This window comes from Poeciliopsis prolifica, unplaced genomic scaffold, assembly GCF_027474105.1.
Source record: "Poeciliopsis prolifica strain line A6 unplaced genomic scaffold, Auburn_PproV2 SCAFFOLD013, whole genome shotgun sequence".
In the NCBI taxonomy this organism is placed as follows: domain Eukaryota; kingdom Metazoa; phylum Chordata; class Actinopteri; order Cyprinodontiformes; family Poeciliidae; genus Poeciliopsis; species Poeciliopsis prolifica.
The window spans coordinates 1248867-1274059 of record NW_026562388.1 but is presented as its reverse complement, the minus strand read 5'-3'; the positions used below and the strand labels follow the sequence as shown (position 1 = coordinate 1274059).

Here is a 25193-nt window from a genome sequence, read left to right as displayed (position 1 = left end):
GCACACAAAATATTGACGGCTCCTTGAACATTGTCTCAGTTTAGCCACAAGATTCAGTTTTAATTCATTCAGATGTTATTTGATAGAAAAACATGGAGTGTGCATAATCATAAACTAGAAAGAAAATTTCACTTTTTTTTTTTTTTTGAAAGAAAAATGTGAAAAATATTTGTTTCTGTTCAGCCTGCTTGACTTCCTCTTGGATATTTTTTTTTTAACTATACATTATTTATGTTGAAACTTTCCACTTACTGTACAATATTTTAATCTTTATTGTTTTTGTACTTTTTTATATATTCTGTCTTTGTGAGTCTATTTGCTGTTGTTGCTCGTCACTTTGCACAGACTTTTCCCCGTTGTGGATCAATAAAGGATTTTATTCTGTTCTACTTTTTGCTACAACTAAGGCTGGAAAATATTTCAGGAATTTCTCTATCAGCTTTGAACAGAAACTAAGAATCATGTCCGTTCTCAGACTGGATGAGCAGCATCTGCGAGCATCAGTTTTCAAGTCTTGCTGCAAATTCTTAATCAGATTTAGGTCTGGGCTTTGACTGGGACGTTTTAGCACATAAGTAAGCTATTAGTTAAGCTACATTGTAGCAGGCTGTCCTGCTGGAAACCCAACCACCACTCCTGTCAAGTTTTTCAAAGTTTGTAAGTCTACCTAATAAGTAACTAATAAAAAAACTCTGAATTGTTTGATTGTGAAGAACGAGAAAACAAAAGATAGAAGAGAGGCAAAAACAAAAGCTGCTCTAAATATGCCGCCTACCGAAGTCGTCCTGTAAGCTGGTGGCGCCCACCGTCGAGGCCTTGTCCTGAGAACCCTCCAGGTGCGCGCTTCCATTCCTGGCCAGCAGGGACACACTCGCGCTCAGCACTGTCACCTGGGAAGGGGTTCTGGATGGCTGAGTTTTCACCAGAGAGGAAGAAGGCTGGGAGGCCTGGCTGAGAGCCTCCTGAAGACTGTTGGACAAGACAGAGGGAGGAAATAAGTGGTGGGATTTGTTCTTGTCTACAGCAGCAACACAGACGGAGGTTGGAGGAGAAAGCGCTAAATTAGCAACAGAAGGACATGAGAATAGAAAAACATTAATGATGTTTAAATGTTTTTGGGTTGTTTTTTTACCACAGGGGTTTGGTTATCACTTGTGCTGCGCATTGGAACATTCTCAACTTGCTTGCAACTAAATTAATAAACTGTAAAAGCCCATTTTTAACTTACAGTAGTTAACAGTCGGCCATTAAAGACAACGGCATCTTAGCTTAAATGAATCTCAGAAATCTCCTTAAAATAAATAAAAATTTCTTCAATCCAAAAGTTGAAAATACAAAAAAAAAAATTTTTTCTGACTTTGAAACAGAAATTTTGCAAATGTTCAACTTTTGGAACTACATAGCATTTTTTGAGTTTAAATTCAGTCTTCAAAACCCAAACACTGGAGAGAGATAATAAAGAATGATAGAAAGCAAAAAAGACACTGTGTGCATAGAGAAAATCCACAATTAAAACTTGTGAAACGAATGATTCGCTCTTATGTTGTTTGCATGACCAAATAAGCCTGAAAAAAGGTTCAATTACACCATTAAATACATCAAAACGGGCATAAAATGCATGTTTATGGTGAACGTTTGCAACCCCTCCCCAACACTGCACAAAACTACAATTACTGCTTATACATATAGATCATATAATCAAGGGAGAAAATGCCTGAGAAGGTGAAAGTGTAAAGGCAGTAAAGAACAAAGGGAGAAAGGATCTAGTTTTAACTGTTTGACCTCTGGCAGGCTGCTCACTTGTTTTTCTTGCTCAACATTTTTGAAAACGTGGCATTTAGAGGCACGACCTTGAGAGATCGCAAAAGGAGAAAAGAACACAAACAACAAACAAAACAATTCACAGTCAAGTCAATAAATCAAAACTTTGGTCCTCGAACCTCTCAGTCTTAAAGGATTTGATTCTTTAATGGTTAAAATGTAAACTTTAAAACACCAGATGGAAATACAAAAGAGTGGAAAAGAGCGAGAGTTGGCAAAATAAGGCAAGCGGGGCAAAGGAAGCAGTAGAGAAATGTTTGGTTTGAAGTTCTGGACAACAGAAGAGGAGGACAGGAAAGTGACATGTTCAGACCAGGCAACACAACCACAGAGCGCCCCGTCCCCCAACACACACACACGCACACACACACACACCGAGCCCGACCCCATTGCAATCCACGCACACCGTACCTGAGAGGAGATCCAATGAGCGAGGTGGGAGGGGTGGGGTTACTTCCTGCGTTGTGCCGCCGCCTCACGGCCTGCCGACGAAACGTGCTGCGCTCCCGACGGAATATGACCGTCTCCTCACTTCCTGGCGCTGTCGTGGTGAGAGACGTCGTCGGTCCGTTAGTCTGGATTTGTTTCCTTTCCCGGAAGTTATGCTTTCATGTGTGGCTCAGAAGATTTTTACCAGCACTGATATATAAACAACATCTGTAAAACTACCTAGAAAATGTTTTCTAAATGACCCCTTGAAAAGTAAAACCTACTGACCTAATCCTGGGGCAAAAGAGAATAATCAGTTCCCTCTGCATGTTTAGGTTTTGTGAAGTTGACTGGACCAATTAAATAAACACAGAGTAACATATATTTGTGTATTAGTGACTATTTGTGTACTAACTATGACCACCGTAGATAATAAACATTAAAATTTCATATATCAGTTTCAAAATTTGACACTAGATTCATATAAAAACTTATTTTGAATAAATGGCCTTTTATGACCAACAAATTCAAAAAGAGTATGAGCCACTTAGGGCCACTGCTAAAAAGGCAGGCTGTTCAGAGAGGCCTAGATCTCTGAACTAAGCAGAAAGTTGAGTGGAAGGAAAAAGTTGGGATTTTGGTTGATCCAAAGACAGGCTGTGGGGCACTGTCAAGAGAAAATACGAGGGATGCCAGAACCAACATAAAATAAAATGTAAATGAAATATACTTTTAAGTAAACGTTTTAAAAATTTATTTGAGAAACTGAATTTTCTGTATTTAGCGCTAAACCATTATCAAAACGAACGGAAATAATGCAATGAAACATTTGTCCGAGTTTGACTGTTTTTGGTTACATTACAGATATAAATACGGTTTTCACAATATTCAAATACTGAGATAGTCCTGCAAGTTATACCGACTAGACATTCATTAAGGAAATGTCAACCAAGCAAAATTAGAATAAAAGCAGTTAAGATGATTATCAAAACTGAAATGTTTTCAATTTAACTGCTGTAATGACATTAGCAGAGACCTGTACCTCTGACACATAATCATCTAAAACAATTTAGACTATGAATGTTGCATCAGTTTCAATAAAGGGGTTATTTTATTACCTCATTTCGATCTTACCTTCTTGGCTCTACACTGGCCAACACAATACTGCTGTCCCTGAAAATCTGCATGCAGAATGGTCAGATATTTTGACCTCTGCTTTCATACCAGAGGTGCTCCTTGAAATGAAAGAAGTAAAAAAAACAAACAAAAAAAAAACTATTGTCTGTGGAAACATAAGTATTAATTCAGGCCGGTGCAACAGAAAGCTAGTCTTTGGCAGGTGCTGTTCATTATGAACTTTTGAGATGCTGTCAACAATAGGATGCGCGGTGGACAGCAACTGCTCTCTTATACACCCCGTGTGGCATCCCCACTGCTGCAAATACAACGCTGCTCATGGCTGCAAGGTCACTTGACAGCTCAGAAAGCTGAGGAGAGTCAGCATCATTAAAAAAAAAAAAAAAAATCACACCCTAATGAAGCAATAGAGCAAGAGCGAAAAGATATTTGAAGACCTGAGTAAAATTAATTCACGAGCCTGAAGACCCGGGGAGGGAACAGCGCTAATGCTCAACACAACCATGCTAATAAGACAGCATCTGTTTGCTCGACCTCAACACAAAGCACACACTGTGCTGTCATACTCAGAGCGATCTGCACACTTTGCCTGGGTCAGAATTGCAACTCCATGGAAACTCACCATGGTTACGCTGAATGTGGAAGACCGACAACATCCCGTTTGCAATGGCCAGCGCGAGCCGCTGTGAAGCCCTCCCAGTGTCTGGAGGGCCTCACTCGCTCAGAGATCAAGTTCGTGAACTCTAGATTTATGCTCGAGTTAATAAACAAAAATAGCAAAAGTTGACAAAAGCTTTCAACAGGAAGTGCCCTCGTCAAGTAGGGATAAACAACCTTAAACATCACAGGAAATTAGAACTTGCGGAGTTTTAAAGTGAAGACGGAAAACAAACTAAGTGAACAGGGTAGATAAGTAACAGCATTCTAGGGCGAGCTGTTAAAACCAAGTCTTTAAGTGAGGATAAAAAAGAAGACATTTGGCACCAACCTCGAAGTGAAGCTGCAGTTGCATCCGGAGGCTCAGTGAAGGCCGTCTGGTTGGGCAGGCTGTTTCGGGAGCGGGTCACTGATTCCAGTTGGGAGGCCCGGCCAAGCAGAGACGCAGCATCCAGGACTTCCCCTTCTTTGGCTTCCAAATCCGACTTGGAGGTGGTGAGGGGCCGGGGCCCAGGCGGCGCTCCTAAGCAGTTGGGGTCATTAAGGCAAGCGGCAGTGCCACTGTCCAAACTCAACACTCTGGCGTGTGTCCTGGTGCTACCAGTGCTGGGCGTATGGCGGGAAGCCCGACGCTTCCCTCTGGGTCGCACCTCTGCCTCAGACCCTCCTGTATTTTTGACCGCGGAGGAGGAGTTGGGAGAAGTGGCAGCAGCATGCTTGGCTTTCAGGGCCTTGAAGTGACCCTCCGGCGAGTGGCAGGAGTAGGAGGTGGTGCTGGACGAGCTGTCCGTGCTTAGATGGTTGGTGGAATGCAGACTGGAGGCACAGCTGAGTTCACTTTGATCACTAGAGTCGTCCTCTCCTCCTGCCATAAAGACAGCGCTACAGGGTTTAGCCATTCCACGTAACGCCATGTAGTCCCGGTGTCGGCTGGCATCAAAACTGCTCGCTCTTTTCTTCCCTCCGTGCCGGCGTCCGCGGCGCCCAGTCGACAGAGACAAAGTCCTCTGAACGCCGGCTTCAGGTTTTGGCCGGCCATCGGCTTTTGCCTTGTCCTGCTCAGTCGCGGCTACGCCGGTCGAGCCATCGGCACTGGTCCTGACACCAGGTTCTTCCGTGCTCTCCCCAGGCTCTGCTTGCTCCTGGGTTACGGAAGAAGTAGAGGCGCCCACAGTCTGCTTAGCAGTCAGCTCATTGGCATGAGGGTTTTTGTTGGCCTCCCGAGAGGGAACGTTGCCGAGACCTCGAGAGACCAGCCCGCCAAGGCTGGAACTCTGGCCCTCTGCGGGTGAGGGCACGGCCTCTCTGTCCTGTCCGCGCTCATCCCCCGAAAGTGAGAGAAGGCTTTCCACATGCGTAGAACTGGTTTGTTCACTGTGAAAGCTGCTGACGGTGCTGTTGGTGTCACGGTCTGTCCCGCTGCAGTAGCTCTCGGTGGAGCCGCTGCTGTGGGTACTCAAGCTCCTCAAGCTGTCAGCGCTTCGCTCTCCTGCGTGAGACTTTCCGCCCCCAACCGAGCCCTTCCTACCAGCACCCACCTCAACCTGGTAGAGCCCTGAGCTGCCCTCCCCCGCCTCTCCCGAAGCAGAGCGAGCCACTTTGTGCGAGTTTTTGTGCTTGCAGCACTCTTCCCCCGAGGTGGAGGGCACTGCTTGATCCTGCTGGTAAAGCTGCTCTCTGTCGCACAGCGCGGGCCTGTGCGGTCTTGCCGCCTCCAGCTCGCACACCGTGTCGAGGCCCCCTCTCCGGGGCGGAGGATACAGAGCAAAGTCTGGCAGACTGGGGTCCGGAAAGGCAGAGCCCGACGAGCTGGAGGTCCGAGGCAGACCCCGAGAACGGAGCTCTTTCCTGAAGGCCTGAGACTGCATGGACGCGTGGGAGGCCACCTCCGTGTCACAAGACGAGTGCGACAGGCTGACGTGATAAGCAGCAGAGGCGCACATGTCGCCGGCCTCCCGAGAGAGCTCTGAAGGACACAAGGAGGTGGAAGGCTGCAACGAGGCAAAGGAGTCATTGGGAACGAGGCAGTACATCTTGGTTTCCGACAGCAGGTCTGTGAAGGGTTAACACAGAAGAAGCGAAAGCTTTAGACGACGTTTCGAGGCGTGGGTCGGGAATGGCTTGTTTTCAAAGTGTCGTTACCGTGATCGTGACAGCAGCTCCCGATGAGAGTCAAGCTGATGTCGTCCGAAGCCTTTCCAACGTCTCCTGCGATAACAGGATTTAAAGTAATGAGGAGCTGACAGATCGAATTAATGTAACAATCATTATATTAACCGACTGGTGAACAGAACTATGCCCTTTTACTAACGGTACTTGGAGCAACACTCTTCAGTGAGGACACCGTTACTGACACAAAAACGTCACAAAACTAACTTTTTCAGTACGAGTAAGTTTTTCAAGATGAAGTCCAGGAGACGTAATTAGCGTTTTAAAAATGAATAAATAAAAAATTTTAAACAATTTTGAGACATCCTGTGGTTCACTTGGGCTACGAAAGAGTGTGAGCTTTTCATCAGATAACAGGAAGTCCGAATGGGCTACAGGAAAGTTGATGTGTTTTATAATTTTTTTTAAATGTCCAGCCTCTGTCTGCCGTGGAACATGTCAAATTTGGAAATGTTTACATTCTTTCCAAAATCTTAAAGTAAGAACACAAACTCAGAAAGTACAGTTTTCGTTTGCTAACCGGACAAGTTGTTCATTTAATATTCAAAGAAGAACAGTAAAACTCTGCTGACATCAGCTGCTCTCTCTACCTTTCTCTCACACAGTGTGGCATCACCTCTGCTATCTTGTGTAATTAGGAACTATTCACATTAGGAAGTTAATAAATAAATATTGTTCATCTTATGTTATCGTTCCCAAACATGAAAGCAATGCTCCACAGTTTAAGGCTTTGAAGAAGATTGGAAATCAGCCAAAACATTCTGACGGGTGCACCTTCAACAATCACTAGTCCTTGGACTCAACGTGCAACAGACCTCTACAGAGAATACTAATGAAGAAAACTGCTAGCCTAGCCTCATACCATGAATGCCCAACAAAACCCTGTAGATTTGCTTTTGCAACAGTCAAAACAAGCAGCTCTCAATATATTCCTGGAACACCAGCATGGCTGTTACAAGAAACTTCCCTCCAGAGAAACAAATGTTCTGACTCTGCTATGATTTTATCTCCCTCCTCACGCCCCACAAACAAAGTCGCTATGACTACTTCGAAGGTGACGAAATGAAAGAACGGGGAAGTGAAGGATGATACACCGAAGGACAAAAATCTGAAACCCTAATTCACAAATCCCCGGCTAATGAGGATGACTCACTGAAAAAACTCTGCGAAACAACCACTTCAACCTGACACCATAATGGGCCCGAAGCAAAGCGAGAGGCTGATTTACTCTCCACGTCGGATTCCAATAAGGCCTTACCGGAGAATGCCTCCCATGCTAAGTATTACAGTGAATCTTTTCAGAAACTGTAGCGGTCTGCCTAAGGCCGGCTCGTCCTGGTTTGACTGCCGAGGTCAAAGCAATGCTGAGTCAGGGTACATCTCCTGAACAGAAGGGAGATCACAGTCAAGGATGTGGGCGACCCATAATGAGGCGATTGTAAAACCAGGCATTTAGCAGCTCTGCACTCTTGCAGCAAGTTGTTTTTTCTATTTTTCTTTCACATATATGGTGTTGCCCAGGTATGGAAAAAATGATCAAGAGAAAACAAAGTCAAAAATAAAGAAAGAAAAGGAGTACGTGTGGGAGGAACGATGTAACATTGAGACAATGGGATCAGGAACCAACTACTGTATGAAAATCCTGAAACAGAACAAAACAACAAAAAATATTGTCTGATTTATTTCACCCTACTTATCCAGGCCTGGTGAATACTGAAATTAAATTCCAGGCTGTATAATAGCCCTGCAGGAAGTTTTAAATCAGATCCTCCTGGCTTGCAGTAAACTGGAGACACACTGTCTGCAACAAGACGATGATCTGAAACCTTTTTCCAAAATCCACATAAACATGATTCACGAGACATGAAGCAAAATCGACCTTCGATGAAAGCCGAATCTATTTCAAGGCACTTTTATACCATCCTCAATAGGGCCGATAAATGTAGTTCAAAGTCCAGCATATTATTATGTAACAAGGTGGAGTGTGGTTCTGTTTACCTTTGACACCCATCGCTCTCCCGTGCGCTGATGCAATCTGAGAAACGAAGGGGGAAGGAAAAAGAAAACAAAATTGTTACTGAAAACTGGACTGGTCAGCAAAAGACAACTCATTTGGTAAATGGCACCCATGTCGGATCTTGAGGTCAGAGTTGTAAACTTACAAAGAAACCATAGACGTGTTGAGCGGCAATTACGAAATGGGGCAGATATTTTCTTTTTCGATTCCAGTATTAACCAAGTTTAGACGGACTGGCATCGCCACCCCGTCTCCAACTGACCTAAATGACTGACTAATCCTTCCCACCTTTTATCAGCTTCAGATTATTTTGCATCTGGAAGAGGGAAGTCAGAGCTCGTTTGCTTTTATGCTTTGGCAATAACAGAGAGCAATTATCATCCGCTTAGGAAGGGAAAAGCAAATAACGCTCTATCAGTGCTAATGCATAATGTTTTATATCCCTACGAGGAAATGTGTTTTATGGTTGTTGGGTTTTCTTTGCTTCAGTGAAGTTGGAAATTGTGGTTTTCTTTATGATTTTTGAATGCAACCTTTTCACAAAACTTTTTAATGTTAGTTAAAGGCATAATAGATATTTGTAAAAAATAATTGTTGCCGATATGAAGTCTTGTACGTAACAAATATCTCATCTAAGCTTACCAGAAAAGAGTGATGCTGGTTAAAAGTTGACTCTCCAGCCAAAGAGGAGCAAAATGAAAATGTTTTAAATTAAAACGGCTGTGAAAAGATAATTGTGCACAACAAATTCTCTTTTAATCTGTGAATTTTAAATTTAAAAAATTATATATCTTTAGTTTTTAACATGTATTCCTGCAAACAAAAAAAAAAGAAGCTAAACGGTGCATAGTAGTATTTTGTTAATCAATCAAGTGCAATGTTTATGCCTCTAGAAATATAAATAAGTGTTTATGCTCAAAAGATGGGAGATTAAATAGGACATTAAAACATGTCAATGTTCAATTTCTGACTGGATCTCTTCTCAATCTGAGCTTGAGAAAGTAAAATTGGAGCTCGCAACTCACAAGATGGTTTCCCTTCACTCCTTACACTCGACTAAAAGAGACGAAGACTCTTTTAATCGAGTCTCAGACCAAGAGACTCAAACCAAGAGACTCAAACCAAGAGTCCAACTCAAACCTTGAGTCTTTTAACTTTGTGTCTCAAAGTCAAATCTTTTTAACATATATACAAGGGTTCAGCTGGTTTGTTTACCTGATTAGATTCCATCCCAATGTAGGAATTTCTTGAACTGCAGTCCACCGGCGGAGTCTCTTGTCGGATGAAATCTGCCATCTCTATGCCCCCTCCAGGGTCCCTTTGCGAAACACAAACCCATGCAGATGAATCAAATACATTTTCCTAGAGGCCCCAAAATTATTCTCAACATTTTATTTTTGTGTCCTTCACATTAATCAGAGCTCCAAAGTGGGAGTTTCCTTTGGATTCTGAACCGTGATGATAAAAAAAAGGGGGGGAGGAAGGAAATGCATTCATGCAGATTTTCTCCAGGTTTATATTTAGCCTAGACATGCTTACTTAACCAGCTGGTATGTTGAAACAGAAAATCCCTCAAAGGATGTAAATCATTTCCATATGCCAAAAAAAAAGAAGAAAAATTCCATAACAGGTCAAACCAGAAAAAAAAAAAAATCAAACTGAAACAAAGTGACAAAAATAGTGCAAAAAGGCAGGATCTCTTGTTGGGAGCATCCATGTAAACTGAAACAACCTGGAATGTTGCTGCAGATGTTGCAGGCAAAGCTGCGACTGCGACTGTCCCTGCGGTCGAGGACTGTCATGCATCCCGTTGCTTTTCCCCAAGCGCTCCCCTTGGGAATGTGAACATGAGTCATTTCTGCAACTCCTGGGCACCAAAAACCTCACCGGCTGCCTTTTATTTCCAGCAGAGTGAGAAATGAGCACCTCGATAAAACTCATTCTAAACCAAGTGTTCAGAATGATAGGTTAACGCCGAGCTGCTCTATAAACACGTCATTAAAGACTTCATTCGCACTTTCACAAGTTTCGGAAAAGAACCAAATCCATACGTTGTCCTGGAAAAGTATTTATACACTCAGAACTATTACTAATACGATTGGAATAAACATTGTGTGGATTTATCAATATTTTGCAAAAAAAAAAAAAACATTTTGGTGCCATCACAGCTTCACACTTTGCAGCATAAAAAAAACTAACTTTAATGTATTTCATGCAACAGACAAACACAAAACAGAACCCAAGACAGACCTACAGTATTCAATTATGCCGCATAAACTGTGGCATAATTTGCGAGGAAACGTAAAAGAAAAAAAATGATCCAGGCCCCCTACGGGAGTCTGTAGAAATTTCATTTCTACTTTTGTCTGGGCTTTGAGTAGGCCATTTTAACACATAAACATGTTGTGATTTGCACAGTGGCTTCTAAGTTTTAGTCAATGTCTGGATGCCTCAGGTCCAGGCTATTGTTTTATTTCCATACTCTCCGGTACTTAGCTGCATTCCCACAGGATGATGCTGCTGTTGTTTGTATCCCATCAACACGCAGGCCTGTTCCTTGTTAATCATGATGCTGTTTCGTAAGCCGGTCGGTCGCTCTGTACTGTATTCAGGGGCATCAGTACAAAGTGGGGCTACTTAAAATATAGTCTGTATCGCAATTCCAGGTGGTTATTCAGTTGGTCAATAGGATAAAAGCTGTTATGAAGTTACTGTCCCTTTAAAAACTCCTCAGACACACACCTGTAGTATTTGTTAAAGTTTCATAAGTTTTGAATTGAATGAATCAATTTGGAAATTTATTGGGTTTTTTTGTGGGTTTTTTTTTTTGCCGGACTGTTATTATGTTATTTTCATTTTGCTCTTTAAAGTCCCAAAATTTCCACACGTTATGTTTTGGTGAATGATGCAATTCAGCTTTTGATCAGAATAACATTATACTACCTACTTTTTTATTCTTACTTCCAACTTTTTTTACTTTTACTTCCATAAAAACATGCTGCTAATCTTACTTGAGTACAACTTTTGGCTCTCCCACCCTCCTCTGTTACATGTGAATGCATCTTAATCTGACAGCGGTTTCACGTGTTTCTTCCAATTTATCCATTTTTCTGTGTTCTTACTGATCTCTCCTTTTTTATGGAACTCCCTGGCATTAACATAAAAATCCTGACATATAAAACTGAGGCTAACGCCTGACTCAGCGCTTCTGCTCCAGTCGTCTCACTGTCCAGTAGTAGACTAATGACCTCTGCCATTCCACGTGACCCTCTGCTATCGTCGATAAGGAAGCATGACCGCCTCGTGCGCCACGCTCTTATGCAGAGCGCTTACTCATCGGGACCGGTCAGCTCACCCCGGGCCGTTGCTGTCCTCCCGACGGGTGATGCTGCAGTCATTTGCGCCCTCCGTTCCCCCTCTGCGGCTCTGGTTCTCCTTGGCCTGGTGCTCCACGACCTCGCCCTCGTCCAGGGCGTGGTGGAGGCGGTAGTTCACCATCTTTAGCAGCAGGAATATGGCGGCGATCACGCCACAGTAGATCCCGACTATAACCATCGTTGGCGGCAGGGCCTAAAGCAATTTAAAAAATGAAATTATAAAATGTAAGTGAATAAAATGTCAAGATATGACAATAATAAGGGTGGACGATATGGACGTAAAGTTCTATCACAATAAATCGCAGTACTATTGTGATAACAATAAAAGTGACGGTAAGAACTAATTATTACTTCTTCTTTGGGCAACTGTGGCTGTGACTTTGTCGCAGCAATTAAAGTCCCACAAATTCAATTCAAATTTAAAAGTACTTTATTGAGCCCAAAGAGAAATTTCATGCTGTAACTCATATCAATTCAGATTCTCTAGAGAGTTGTTGTAGATGGTAATGGCTGGAAAAGATCTTGGGAGGAAAAATCAAAAACATCAAAGCTGAAGAAACTTCTGACTGAAGACACCGTTTTCCCAGAGTCATCTTTGTACAATACTGCTCTAGAAAAATTTTCATATTTGTAATATGCTAGTTTAGGACTCCAGACACATAAAGAAGTGTAATTTGTATCACTAAAGTGCTCATGCTAACTGTATTTAACCATATTTTCATATATACTGATATTTATCAATGCTCTTATTGAACAAACAGTGGAAATTATTTTTTTTAAATCTACCATCCAGACAGTAAGAACAGTTTTTTTTAAACATCAGTATTTCGAATTTATTGTGACAATAAATTCACAATAAATCATCATGAAAAGAAATTTATCACAATAAATGATAAACAATTTGATAAATGCCAACCACTTGATAACAATGATGAAGCCATATTTGGTCAATATAGGCAGGCAGAGTTGAGAAGCATAAATGCTAACTGCTGCTTGTTTAATAGAAACATTTGCAAATAAGTAGATATGCCTTCATTACAAACCAAAAGGCAACAATTACTATTTCAGCTGCTAAAATAATACAAAATATATTATTGGATGTTCAAAAAATTTTAATATCATAGAAAAGTTCATTTAATTTTGTGTCTTCATCACCAAGTCAAATACATTGTATAGATTAATTAGAGGAAGATTGGTGTTTTAACACTTTTATTTCTGTTAATTATGACTTTTTCCACTTACATCTAATGAAAACACCACATTTAAAATTAGAATATCACATCCAAACAATTTAAAAAAAAAGAAAAGTTTTTTAAACAAAAGTGTGGACTTAACTAAAAATATGTTTAACGCCATAAAATTTTTTATTATTGGACCAATATCTACTACTATATGTTAAAGAAAAAAAGACTAACATCGGCAAATGGCGATATATTGTGTATGCCTAAAATTATTACAATAGCTGAATAGACATATACCTAATAGAGGTTTAAATTAGCTATGAAACAAAAGCAGAACTAACAGTTTTACTTTCTTGGTTTATTTATTTCAGCTCCAGACTCCAGATAGCCAGAGCGACGAGTGAACAGCGGTCATCTGTTTACTGCAGCTCGCAAACTTTAGTACAGGTAGTACAGTAAATATGGAGCTAAATTGGGGCCATAAATTTAGAATTAAAAAAAAGAAAAGAAAAAAACAAGATTGAAACTGGAGAAAATGAAACTGAAAATAAGGATTTGAAGCTGTATTGTAACTGAAAGAAAAACAATTTTCAAAACAAATTTTGAGATTCAAGGTTTTTTTTTCATTTTTTATTTTTATTTTTATTTTAATCATGACTAACAGCTCACCGTAACAGCTGTACTTCATATCAACAACTGTTTCACTCAGGTACCATGGGAACTCTAAACATCTTTAAAACATCATTGTATGTGAAAAAAGACCCCCCCTTTTTTTTTTTTTTTTTTTCTTTTTGCGGCGAGGAAAGTGACCCACATTCTCTAAAAGTTGCCTGACCGCCAGCTGCCGTCTCTGGCTCTTTGAGACCCTCTTCCTGCATTCACTTTCAAGTCGACACAAACAACAGCAGGACTATATAAAACACGGCGCTGACCAACACATTTCCACTCCAGGAATAGAAATGAAACTGCAAACCAGCCTTAGGGGTCAGTAAATCACTCTCTGACCTGGGTGGAGCTACAGATTAGTATTTAAAAATAATAATAATAATTTATCCTCATGACCTCTTCGTTTTTGTTACACATCTGCATTAGAAAATCCAATTCTTTATTTGTGTGTGCGTTTGAGATCTTAAAGTGACACTTCCGTCACATTAAGCCCAGTTTGGATCTTGTGAGTGATCTCCTTGTATTGCTGCAGATCAACCCTCATGTTGATCTGCAGCAATACAGATCAATTTACTCACCTAAGTAAAAAAAACAACAAACCCCCTGCCTCCCAAAAAAACAAGAAATATCCTCCAGATATTGCATCTGTTAAACCAAGCGATTTGGATCAAAATTCACAATGACCCATTTAGATTTTACCCGCAGAGTTCAGCAGATTTATAATCAAAATCTTCTGGTAAGTTCAAAGATATTATCATCTCATGCACTCTGACAAGGTTGCCAGGAAATTTGGAAGAAAAGCAAGCCCACAGCATCACAGATCCTCTGCCAGACTCTTAACAGCCTGTGTTTTAGATCAAGTCTACCTGGAGTGCTATTTTCTGACATAGGCATCTGTGAAAGATATCCGATTTGGTGTCCGGCACATCAAAATCTCATTACAACAGCATTATAGATCCTCCACCGTACACTGGAAAGGAGGTGTATTATAGAATAGAGACATCTTTATTTTCGTGCCAAAACCCCCGTACCACCCTCCTACAACATAATAACATGATTTCAGTTCAAGTCTAAGCGCAGCTAACTCCACATGTTTACGTTTGTGCTGGTGGGATGCTTTTGTTTTTATTTCTTGACATTGGTCCCACACAAGTGGATGGAAGCTTCACAGCATCTGATAGTTGGGTGATACTTGCATGTGAAACCAATCTCATCTACCTCGGAAAACGCCAGAAAATCAACGACTGTCCTCTATGCTCAGCAAAAAAAAAAATCAAGTATCCCCATAATTGAAATCGAAATTTGATACTGTAATTAAGGGAATCGGTGCCGATTTATCGGCCGGCCGATTTATCCTCCAACCCTAGTTGCTATGGAAACATGCCGCAAACTTTGGAGACACTCCTCTAAAAAAAAGTCCGAAATTAAACAAATAAAGTGCTTCATTTACATTATATTTAACTGATTTAAATTACGCCACAATGGACTCTAAATGATAACTAATCCCTAAAATATAATTTTTTTTATAACCCCACAGATTAAATGTACTCAACTAAAGACTAAATATTTCACATACCAAAAAAATCCCGTGTAATAATGTTACTGCAACAACAAATGGATTTCTTTATAAAAGATTTATTATTGTGGCCATCAGCTGCAGTAAACAGCTGGCTACTCCTGAAACTGATCAGAGACCAAACCGCTTCAAAGGAAAACAAACGATGATTACAGTCGGTTATCGATTAATCGACTGTTTTGGTTGTTTTGTTTGTTTGTTTTTAAATCGTCTTTCAACACTGAATTTCAACAAAAGAGTTTCTCCTGACCTAATCCAGTTTTTTTTTGTTTGTTTGTTGTTGTTGTTGTTGTTTTTTTTTTTTTGGACAGTGCATTTTGCCGGATTGCTCACAAGTGATAATAACCTGGTCGGGTTATTTTTGCAGGAACAGTCCGAGTACAGTTCATGTGTGGCGCGAAGTAAAACTGGCATAAAGGTTACATTGTCTTTGCTCCAGATAATAGACAGAGAGCCGACCGCGGGGATCCTTTAAAGGCTAACCTAACGGACACTTTAGCTCGGTAACTTGGGCTCTAAAACGGTACCAGGGGGGAAACAACAACAACAACAAACTGAGACCGAAATCAAAGTACGGAGTCATACAAAACCCACTCACCATGTACAGCGTGAAGGGGAAACATAGCAGGAACAGCCAGATGTAGAGATGCAAAGCGTTGACGAATGTGTTCTGGTCGGGGTCGTAGTACCATCCGCCCGTGACTGAAGCCCAGACCCCCTGCCTCAGGATCTGGAGAGTCTGCGACCCCATGTTGTTCGATCCCCTCCCTCCGAATAATCCGGGCGGAACCGACCTACGGAGCAACCGGGCTGACACGCTGGCTACTCGTCGCTCAACATGACAAACGGTGCTCTGTTTTCAGCCAGTGGCCTGAAAAATCCCCTCTGCAGCCATCTTCTCTGACGCTAGCCCGGTCCGGCCAGCTGGGGCACTGTTTCGCTCCTCCACGCCCTGCGGGGAAAGGGCTCTTCTTCGTGCCCAGCCGCGCGCAGGCGCAGTGGAGGCACATTTGGGAGCGCCGTCGGATAGAAACAGGAGAGGAAGATGCCGCGTTGGATTCGTCGACCGAATCTGAAACGGCACGTCAGTGCGTCCGCCATATTGTGAGTGGCAAATTAATTAAAAAATAAAAAAATAAAAAACATCAATAGAAGTCTACCTGGGAACGGTGTTTGTAGAATAAAAGAAGCATTACTAATAATTGTGTTTCATATTGATTAATCATACATAATGCAAATTAATATATGGTAATTTTATAAATAGAAAAATTTACCACTTTGAGATAATAAAAAAAAAAAATCGATGTCAACATCTTTTAATTTACCCCTGTAAATATACCAGAATATTTTAGTAAATGCAAATTTAGTTTCTAAGATTTAAAACATTCATTACGAATTTTTGTTTTTAACTAAGTTTTATTTAAAGGTGGATGTAAAATAACGTCACCATATATTACGTCTTCGTTTACAAATTTTCATTAATTTAGAAGTAGCTTGACATATAGCAATAATGAAATTTCAGTTAACTATGTATTAACTAAGATGTAGTTAATATAATTCATTATGCTATGTGACTGTGCTACAAAGTATTGTATGATAATGTATTTATTTGTTATCTATATAATAAATGCTATGTAATACATTTATTGTTATAGGAATGTAATAAATGTATTATTTATCAGAAATACAGAGTGATGAAGTGTCCAATCTTTTTGTCCGTAGTATTTTCATGTTTCAGTCTCTCGAGCTTGCGCTCTACAAACAGTGCCACTCACAATATGGGCGCCGTTGATGCCCGTATGACTTCTGGCCTTCTACATCTATGAGCGTCACAGGAAAAATAATGGGAAGATGAAAAATAATCCAAGAAAACCTGTGAATGTCTTACGACATTTATTTTTCCAAATATCTATCTTTTCAGTAATAATGTTCCATCTCGATGTCTAGCAATGTTTTAAAACAACGTGTTTAAATCAAATTGCTATTGTGGAAGGCAGGCAGCAGAAAGGCTCAGTGGACAGACAGAGACACCTAGCGTTGATTTTTTTTTATTTTTTTTTAATTCAAACTTATTTTTTTTATGTGTGTGCTGAAATTGTCCTACCTCAACATATTTTCGTTGAAAGGTTTATTTCTCTCATCACACAAAAATATACTTTTAACAGGGTTCTACTAAGCACAAAAAGAAACCATTTATCCTCAGACCCCTTTATGCTCACCCATAAACACCTTTTCGTCTGGAAAAGAGTAGCATCCAGTTGACAAGGAAGCAGTAAGGTGTTTTGGTGTGTTTAAGGTAACAGGAAACTACAACTCATCAAAACTTGTGAAATGAAGAAACAAATATACACATTTATGCAATCATTTTATTACAAAATAAAGTAAGTGTGGTGTTTTTCTTAGAAACAACTAGAAGTGAGCACCTTGGTTTTTGCTTCACTGTCAACATCTCTTGAAAGCAGGCTTTCAAACAAGTCCTTCGAAATCAATACAACAACAAAAAAGCGTGTCGGCATCAAAAAGTCAGCCGGCACTAATGCTGACCTCTGCGTATCGTCAAACAAAGAAAAAAAACAACAAAAAAAACATCCACATTAGAGACCCAACTGACGTAACCCGGGTCGGCCATGTTTTCAGTCCAGCTGCCCTGAAACGCATTTAGCTCCAAGCACCTTCTCCAAGTCTACAAAAAGAGGTGGACGTCCTTTTGACTCAGTTCAGTTAAAAAAAAATAAAGCAGAGAAGTAGACAAGGTTTCATTTTTTGGAGGGGGCAAAGCATAACGACTCCCAGTGGGCAGCTGTTCTCTCAGCTAAGGAAGTGGAATACGATGTTGCTCCATTTTCCCTTCACTGCAGCCTCGCCCTCTTCTCAGGCGGAGGTTTGCTCGGCGGAGCCGGCGCTGACGACTTGGTGGCCGGCTCCCGCTCCTCTTGTTTCACAGCTTCTGTGGGAGGCTCAGGCTCCTTCTTCACCTCAACTGAAACGTAGGTTGTGGTTGATTAATTGGGATTAACATGAAGAATTTATCTAAACATGCACATTTTCAGATTCAAAGTTTGATGTCGATATAATATGATACCTGGAATTGGTTTGTCGCCAGGCTTAGGCTGAAATCAGAGACAGAAAACACGTTGGCAATTATTTACGAGATGTTTGGTTTCAATAAAAACTCTAGTATGAATAATCATGTAGACATACTGGATGTACCTGGTAAAAGGTTGGTGGAAACTTTGATCTGAGGTCCAGCAGTAGTGTGTCAACGCGATGCCTCTGAAACAGAGAACTAGGCTCCTCTTTCTTCTTGGATTTAGGCTTCGTTTTCTCTGTAGCAAGCGACAAAGTTAGTTATAAAACCTTTGAGAAAGACGGCAAAACTAGAAAGTAATGTGGGAAATGATTTTGGATTTCCATGGTTGAATAGTTCTGACACATCCAGGGCTTTGCAAAAAGTATTCATACCCATTCAAATTTTCTGAATTTATGCTGTCTTAGACTGAATAAATCTGGCCTTACAGATTGGATACATTGTCATCCATACCTGATCTTTAGTGGGGGTTTTTTTCCTCCAATATTGGAACCACTACAGATATTAATCTTGGATTGGTTTATTTCTAGCGCTATGAATACTTTCACAAAGGCGCTGTGTGTTTCAGTAATTATCAACCAATCACAGGTTGGGAACATACATTAAGTTAAAAAAAAAAAACATCCAACCTCTCTCCTCCTGATCCTTAAAGTGCCACCAGTATCCTTTGGAGGGGTGATAGCGGCAGTACGACATGGCCTCGTCGAAAGCCGACTGGATTCCATGGACTGCAGAAAGCTAAACCGGCACAGAATAAATGCAAAGATGACAAAAGCTTAAACACAAAAAAAACATCCAGCATCTTAACACACCAAAAGACTAACAGCAGCTATAATTAACCAGACGTACCACTCTGGAGCTGATAACCGTCCCCAGGTCTGGAGCCTGATACACCACTCCCGCTATGATGTAATAGTCAGCCAAAGGAATCACTAAAAAATGTTAGACGGAGATTTTTACATGTAGAAAAATGGAAAAAGCTTATCACCAATGTTTTAAATATAAAGTTCGTGCACTGGCTACAACGCAGCAGCGGTGTGACGTGTTGCTCCGCTCACCTTGTGTTGGAGACTGCCGCTGCTGCTTACGGATGATGTAGAGAATTGGTTCCTGAGCGTGAAGAAGAATGTACTCCACTCCCACCATCTGACTGGAAATAAAAACAACATGGAGGGAAAACAGCTTTCAGCATCATCCTCACTTTGAGGACAAACCTCGTGTTTTGCTTTGGGATTTTTCTTTCACATATGGCTATGGCCGGTATTCAGAAATAAAATCAGATGATTGATAAGCTGCACGGTGATTAGGCATGCAGCGAGTTACAACTACCAAGGCTGTGGAGGTTACAGTTTTAAAACTGTTAAACATTTTCCTTCATAATGTAAAACTTAAAAAGTAAAAAAAATAAAAAATAAGTATTAAGGAAGTAGCAGAGTTAATATGGGAGGAAGCTAGACACTTTGAGTTAATAAGCAGGATTTGGAGTTTCTGTATTACATCCAGTTCTGTGCATTGGTTTCAGTTTACAGTTATGCTTTTGGCACATCTAAGAAGAAGAAAAACAACAGAAAAATAAGCGCAGCCATTAAATATCACAAACTTACTTGAGGTGCTCCAGAGTGAGCCGCTGCATCTTCACGATCTCGTTGTTGCAGGTTCGGTCATAGAACGGGTTGCTCCTCTCGGAGAAGTAGTCCAGAACATTCCCGGGATTGAGGATCGGCACCCAGCCGCTGTCCACCCACGATATGCCCAGGAGGTTGTCTGCAAAGTTACCATGGAAACAGGCTTCATTGGCAAGAAATCGATGGGCAGTAATGTTAGATTTCGCACTTCTCCTGTTTTTAAAATCCTGAACGTGTTGGAACAGACAGTTTTGTTATGGTCATGTTCCGTAAATTGTACTCCAACACAATCCTGAAACTGGCTTCTAATTGGTGGTAGAAAACTATTTCACTTCTTTTTCTTTTTCGCACTGGTACTATTTTACCGCTTTCAATCAGGATAGAAGCTCTAAAACACACATTGAGATATTTAATATCTTTAATATAAATGTTCTATTAATCTACAATCCAAACACCATCTAAAAACCTGGGATTTGTTTATAGATACGAGTGGCAACAAGTACCTCATATCAATTTCCCGCCATTTGACACACAAATATACCAGACATAATAAGTTAAAGAAGCTGAATCATTAAGAGCAAAAAGCGACACACTGTAAAAGAAATGAAGCCTGAAACCAAATAATACAAGAAGCTATGAAAGCTAGCCGGCATGCTAACGTTACCTTACAGCGTCACTAAATGCCTTTAAAACACGCCAATTTCAAATTCAAGCTGTTTTCCATTCGTTTCACATTAGACTCGATTAATTAAAACGATTAAATCTTAAATAAACCAGACAACGCATTCCACATTAGCAACACAACAATTAGCCTACCTCTAAAATCAACCGACGCCATGACAGTAAACAAATAGTCTCTTAAAAAATGCGTCTTTGCTGTACGTCGTGTCGCAGCCTGATGACGCAAGCCATTGGAACTCGTTACCGCTCAATACCCATTTAAAATTTATTGTATTGTGTTATGTTCACAATACAATTGTATTGTTGTTCATTGGAATATATAAAGTAAAAAACAAAATACCCGTTTAAAGTATCCGTTATTCTTCAATATCACTTCAGTCAAAGCTTTTACGAAATACTTTGTTGTATTTTTCAGCAGCAAGCTTTTGCAGAAAACTTCTGTTTATGTTTCACATTTGTATATTTTAGTACCATCAAGGTACAATAAGCTTTTTCAAGTTATGTTTTTTTTCCTGATAATTCTTTCCCCCTCCCATTTCACATTTCCTTTTTTATCACACAACACTTTAAGAGCAGGAGCAATGGTTATGCATTGGTCACATCTGTTACGCTTAACCATAAAAAAAAAACAGTTAAAAATACTGACAGGTAACATGAATTTTCTATTTAGAAAAACATTAATCTTAAGTTGCGAAGGAAAGATTTAATGCAGTTAAAAGATAAAGGAATTTATGTTTCGAAGTCTTAGATCAACCTGGCAGGAATCGAGATGGATTTAGCTTCTACAGATTTTAGTCAAAAAAAAAAAAAAACACTTAAAGTTTCAAAGAAGATCTTTTGCTCAATTAGGAACAAGACGAGCCAAAAAGACAACTGGTCCAGTCAACGCAAGCAGTTCTTAAAGATTTAGGCAGAATATAATTTCATATGCCACCCCCTGTCCATCACCCTCCCCTTCTCGCACTGAATTTGGGTCGTGATTCAAATATTCCACTGTGAAATAGGGCGCTTACTCAAGGAGCTGATTTGTCACCCCTTCTCACTGATTCCTATGTCACCATAGTTGAATCCATGTGTATTAGCAGTTAATGCTCCTCTGTATTTTGCTGTGTTTGTTCAGAAATAGCTCTTCAGTATATTTTTTTCCCTAATTTGTGCACAAACAAAAAGAAAAAAAAAGAAAAGAAAAAGAAATGATAGGTGAAAATTTGATTTGGTAAATAAAACATTTGAGATATTTTTGGGGCACATACCTTGAACAAAGCCAAATACATCAGAACACTGCGAAACTAATTATTTCATTATTGATCTGTGGTTATTTCAGTTCTTTGAAAATATTTGAAACTCAAAATGAAAACAAGCCCATCTTTGTACATAAGTGGATGTTTATTTAATTTTGTTGTGGTGATAATATATGTTTAAGTCATCCAAAAATATGTGTTTTTATATTTACAAAGTAACAATATTCACTAGCAATATGTGAAATATGCAAAATACGCACTATAGAAGAATACCTAGAATACTAGAATACCTCCAGTCAGACATTACAGGTTCATATTTTCTCCAATTAACAGACAACTGCAGCCGTGGATTTTTCTATTCAACAATAGTTTAATAAAGTAAGCAACGTCATAACTGCAACTTTTTCTTCATACGACTTTTTTCTAACAAAAGCTTCTAGACTTTTGACATTTAGTTTAATATGCACAACATGAGATGAATAAGGTTAGAAGAGTCATGAAATGTGCAAAATAACACACATCCAGTTTGGTGGGGAAAATATATATATATATTTGAAGGATGGGAAGAGAGGGGGGGGGGGGGGGGGGTAAAAGTATGGGATTTCATTAGGTCCAGAACTGACCTAATGAAGTCAGTAGGTCATATTACTCTAAGTGGACCTATTTTAGCTCCACACATCTGGTCGCTAAAATAGGAAATGAGGTGAATGACAGCGGTTTCTCAATAAAAGCATTGTGATCTGTAATTGCAGCCAACCAATAAGAGACGCCCAAAATGAGAATAAAGCTGTCTTCTGCCAGGACTGTCTCTTTCAGGCTCACAATGAAATCAAACCGTTCATTATAATGGAAGCAACTATTTCTACTTTTTTTGTTTTCCATATTCGACCAATCGGTTCGTTTGAACAGAAAAACACGCGGAGCGCAGAGCTGGTTACGACGGAGGAGCGCGCGACGCGCAGCGCAGGTTTTTTTTTTTTTTTTTTTTTTTTTGCGCACGGAGAGGACGGAGCTGCGACACTGGCGAGGCGAAAGGCGCGACTACAGCCGACAAGATGCGGTGAAAAGCTCCACTCCCCCTCCCCACCCTCACACACCTCCCAAGGCTTTTTTATTTTATTTCATTTCATTTTATTTATTTTTTAAATACCACAGAGTGGCAGGGTAGACGGAAATTAGAAAGGAGACGGGTCCAAGATGAGTGCGGTCCAGGCTGGAGGCGGAGAGAGGGTGGACGGCGGCAGAGGGAGCCTCGCCGCCAATAGCGGCGGCGTCAGCGGCTCCCCGAGGCTCCATCAGCGCGTTCAGCCCCCCAACAGCGGCAGCCGGACGAAAGAGAGCAGGAATCAACAGCAGCAGCAGAGGCATCATGGTGGGTCGATGCTGAAGCAGCCATCCCACAATGAGCCAGCTGACGTCGTGAGGCGGGCGCTGGACTTTAAGAGCCAAGGCACTCAGTGCTACAAGGATAAGAAATACAGAGAGGCCATCGGCAAGTACCACCGCGCTCTGCTGGAGATCAAGGGGCTGTGCCGGGTGCTGGGGGACCCGGACCCCGGCCCCAGGTCCACGACCACCCTGCTGCCGACCATCAGCAAGTCCAGCACGCTGACGGACGAGCAGAAGGGGGCGATGGAGAACGCGGAGCTGGAGTGTTACAACAGCCTGGCCGGTAGGAGACGTTTTCCCTGTCACAGCGATGCTCACTCACTGTTGATTTGCCACAAAAAAAAAAAAGCAAAAAAAAAAAAAAAAAAATCTAGCAATGACTCACAACCCGAGCCAGTCTCCAGAATAAGCGACAGGGGCAGTAGCCCAGGGCACCAATACTTGGGGGCGTATTTACTTATTTTATTTATTCATGAATCCATGTTTTGCAAACATTGTCCTATTTTATGAAGGGCATAAAAGGGGACATTATCAAGCCCATATCAAAGCAGAGTTTCCCCTTGAAATCTTGGTAAGTCCGGTAGGGGGCGCCAGCGCAGTCATCCAGCCGCCATTGTGTTTTAAAATAAAAAAATGTTTAAAGCTGACAGGAAATTTGAAGACAATAACAATAAATAAACACCAAACTCCTTGTAAATCCTTGTAAATCCAGCCCTGCTCACAATGCACAACCCTTTTTCTTAACATGCCCAGTGAGTCGGGTTAACAAAAATAACCAATCATAATTTGCTCTTTTGAGGGGACGCATCATTACGCGCATAAAAACGTGTAATGATGTATGTAAAAATGCGATCTCTTAATGTCCGTTTTTCCGTTCCAGCGTGCCTCTTGCAAATGGAGCTGGTGAACTACGAGCGGGTGAAGGAGTACTGCCTGAAAGTGCTTCTCAAGGAAGGGAAGAACTTCAAAGCCCTTTACCGCTCTGGAGTGGCCTACTACCACCTGGGAGACTACCAGAAGGCCCTGTACTACCTGAAGGAGTCGCACAAACAGGAGCCATCAGGTCAGCAGTCACAGCACTGTTTTTGAAACGGGGGGGATGGCACACCGCCCTGGGCGGCAAAGCTCAGGGGGCCCTCTGCTTGAAAAACAAAAACAAAAAGGAACATGTCAAAATTTCTGTTGTTTATTTGCATGTTCAGTCAGTGGAGGATGCATGTAGGTTTATACACCAACCATCTCCTCCCGCTTTCTCCACAGACACAAACGCCATCCGCTACATCCAGCTAACAGAGATGAAGATTCGGCGGAACGCCCAGAAAGAAAAGAAAGACGCGTCGTAAGCCGGCGCGTCGCCCGTCATCAGCTGCATTCCCACTGCGCGCCACGCGGACCTCAAAGCCCGCCGGAAGTCTTATGGTGTGAAATCAGATCTGTTTAGCGGTTTCTTTGCTTTGCGCAGCCTACGGTTTGCCACTTGTTCAACTTTGTAGTGTGGGTTGTGTTTGTCGTGACGGAGGTTCGGAATTTCGTTTATTTATATATATATATTTTATTTATTTTTAGTTTTGTTCTTCAGAAAAAGAAACGACACCAAATGTGTTTGACAAGAATCTCTACATGTTGCGCTCCGGCTCCTCTGAAGCGACGCACTGCCAGTCCAAAACGTTGCACTTTCCGGGCCGGAAACCGGAGCGACAAGTTCCGCTGTAAGTCGGCGCGCGCGCACACTCGCACACTCGAGACGGGCTTCTAAACCAACCTGCCTTCCTAAAAGTGAGCGACGACCACCCTCACACCTTACTGTTATTTGCTTACCTTAAAAAAAATGTAATTCACAAAGCACACGGTTGTGGTACGACACCAGACGCATATGACACATATATGTAAATAGGCTGTTATGTAAAATCCCGTAGAAATCTAAGTGAAAAGAAAACTGTATGTCTTTATTAATGCCAGAATGAAGCACATCACTCAACATTTATTGTATCTTAAAATTCCTTATGTGTATGGTAATAGTGTATGTGTAATAAACTTGTTTAATAATTACAAAAAGTATTGTCTTCTTTTTTTACACATTTACATCAATATAATAATCTGGGTAATGACTTTGAACATCGAAACATGCTTCTATGAGGC

The 25193-nt window shown here is 41.0% G+C and overlaps 3 protein-coding genes across 6 annotated transcripts in view; 1 reads left to right on the top strand and 2 right to left on the bottom strand.

Annotated features, from left to right (window-relative positions):
- The window catches only part of pcnx1 (pecanex 1), a 37365-nt gene extending 21354 nt beyond the window's left edge, over positions 1 to 16011 (bottom strand). For 2 of the 3 annotated variants that reach the window (XM_055038376.1, XM_055038377.1), the window contains exons 1-8: positions 15629 to 16010; positions 11586 to 11800; positions 9446 to 9548; positions 8212 to 8248; positions 6187 to 6252; positions 4376 to 6097; positions 2233 to 2362; positions 776 to 969 (exon numbers count right to left, since the gene is read on the bottom strand). In XM_055038376.1, coding sequence (XP_054894351.1) covers positions 776 to 969; positions 2233 to 2362; positions 4376 to 6097; positions 6187 to 6252; positions 8212 to 8248; positions 9446 to 9548; positions 11586 to 11800; positions 15629 to 15781 — 2620 coding nt within the window. In that variant the 5' untranslated portion in view covers positions 15782 to 16010. Of the gene's footprint in view, positions 1 to 775; positions 970 to 2232; positions 2363 to 4375; positions 6098 to 6186; positions 6253 to 8211; positions 8249 to 9445; positions 9549 to 11585; positions 11801 to 15628 lie in introns of all 3 variants that reach the window. The other variant, XM_055038378.1, reaches the window with a different exon arrangement.
- Positions 16012 to 17378: 1367 nt separating this feature from the next.
- med6 (mediator complex subunit 6) lies at positions 17379 to 20656 on the bottom strand. The gene is made up of 8 exons (XM_055038483.1): positions 20560 to 20656; positions 19723 to 19882; positions 19177 to 19268; positions 18968 to 19050; positions 18748 to 18856; positions 18241 to 18356; positions 18113 to 18140; positions 17379 to 18010 (listed from the first exon to the last, which is right to left on the bottom strand). Exons 1-8 carry the CDS (start codon positions 20579 to 20581, stop codon positions 17880 to 17882), a joined length of 741 nt encoding a protein of 246 aa, XP_054894458.1. The 5' UTR covers positions 20582 to 20656; the 3' UTR covers positions 17379 to 17879.
- A 2000-nt stretch (positions 20657 to 22656) lies between these two features.
- On the top strand, positions 22657 to 25103 carry LOC129365326 (tetratricopeptide repeat protein 9A). Of its 2 annotated transcripts, XM_055038467.1 has the most exons (4): positions 22657 to 22725; positions 22821 to 23337; positions 23935 to 24117; positions 24315 to 25103. In XM_055038467.1, the coding sequence occupies exons 2-4, from the start codon at positions 22863 to 22865 to the stop codon at positions 24395 to 24397; spliced, it is 741 nt and encodes a 246-aa protein (XP_054894442.1). In that variant the 5' UTR covers positions 22657 to 22725; positions 22821 to 22862; the 3' UTR covers positions 24398 to 25103. The 2 variants fall into 2 exon arrangements, with proteins under 2 accessions (XP_054894442.1, XP_054894441.1); XM_055038466.1 differs by having other exon boundaries at positions 22667 to 23337.
- Positions 25104 to 25193: the final 90 nt, after the last annotated feature.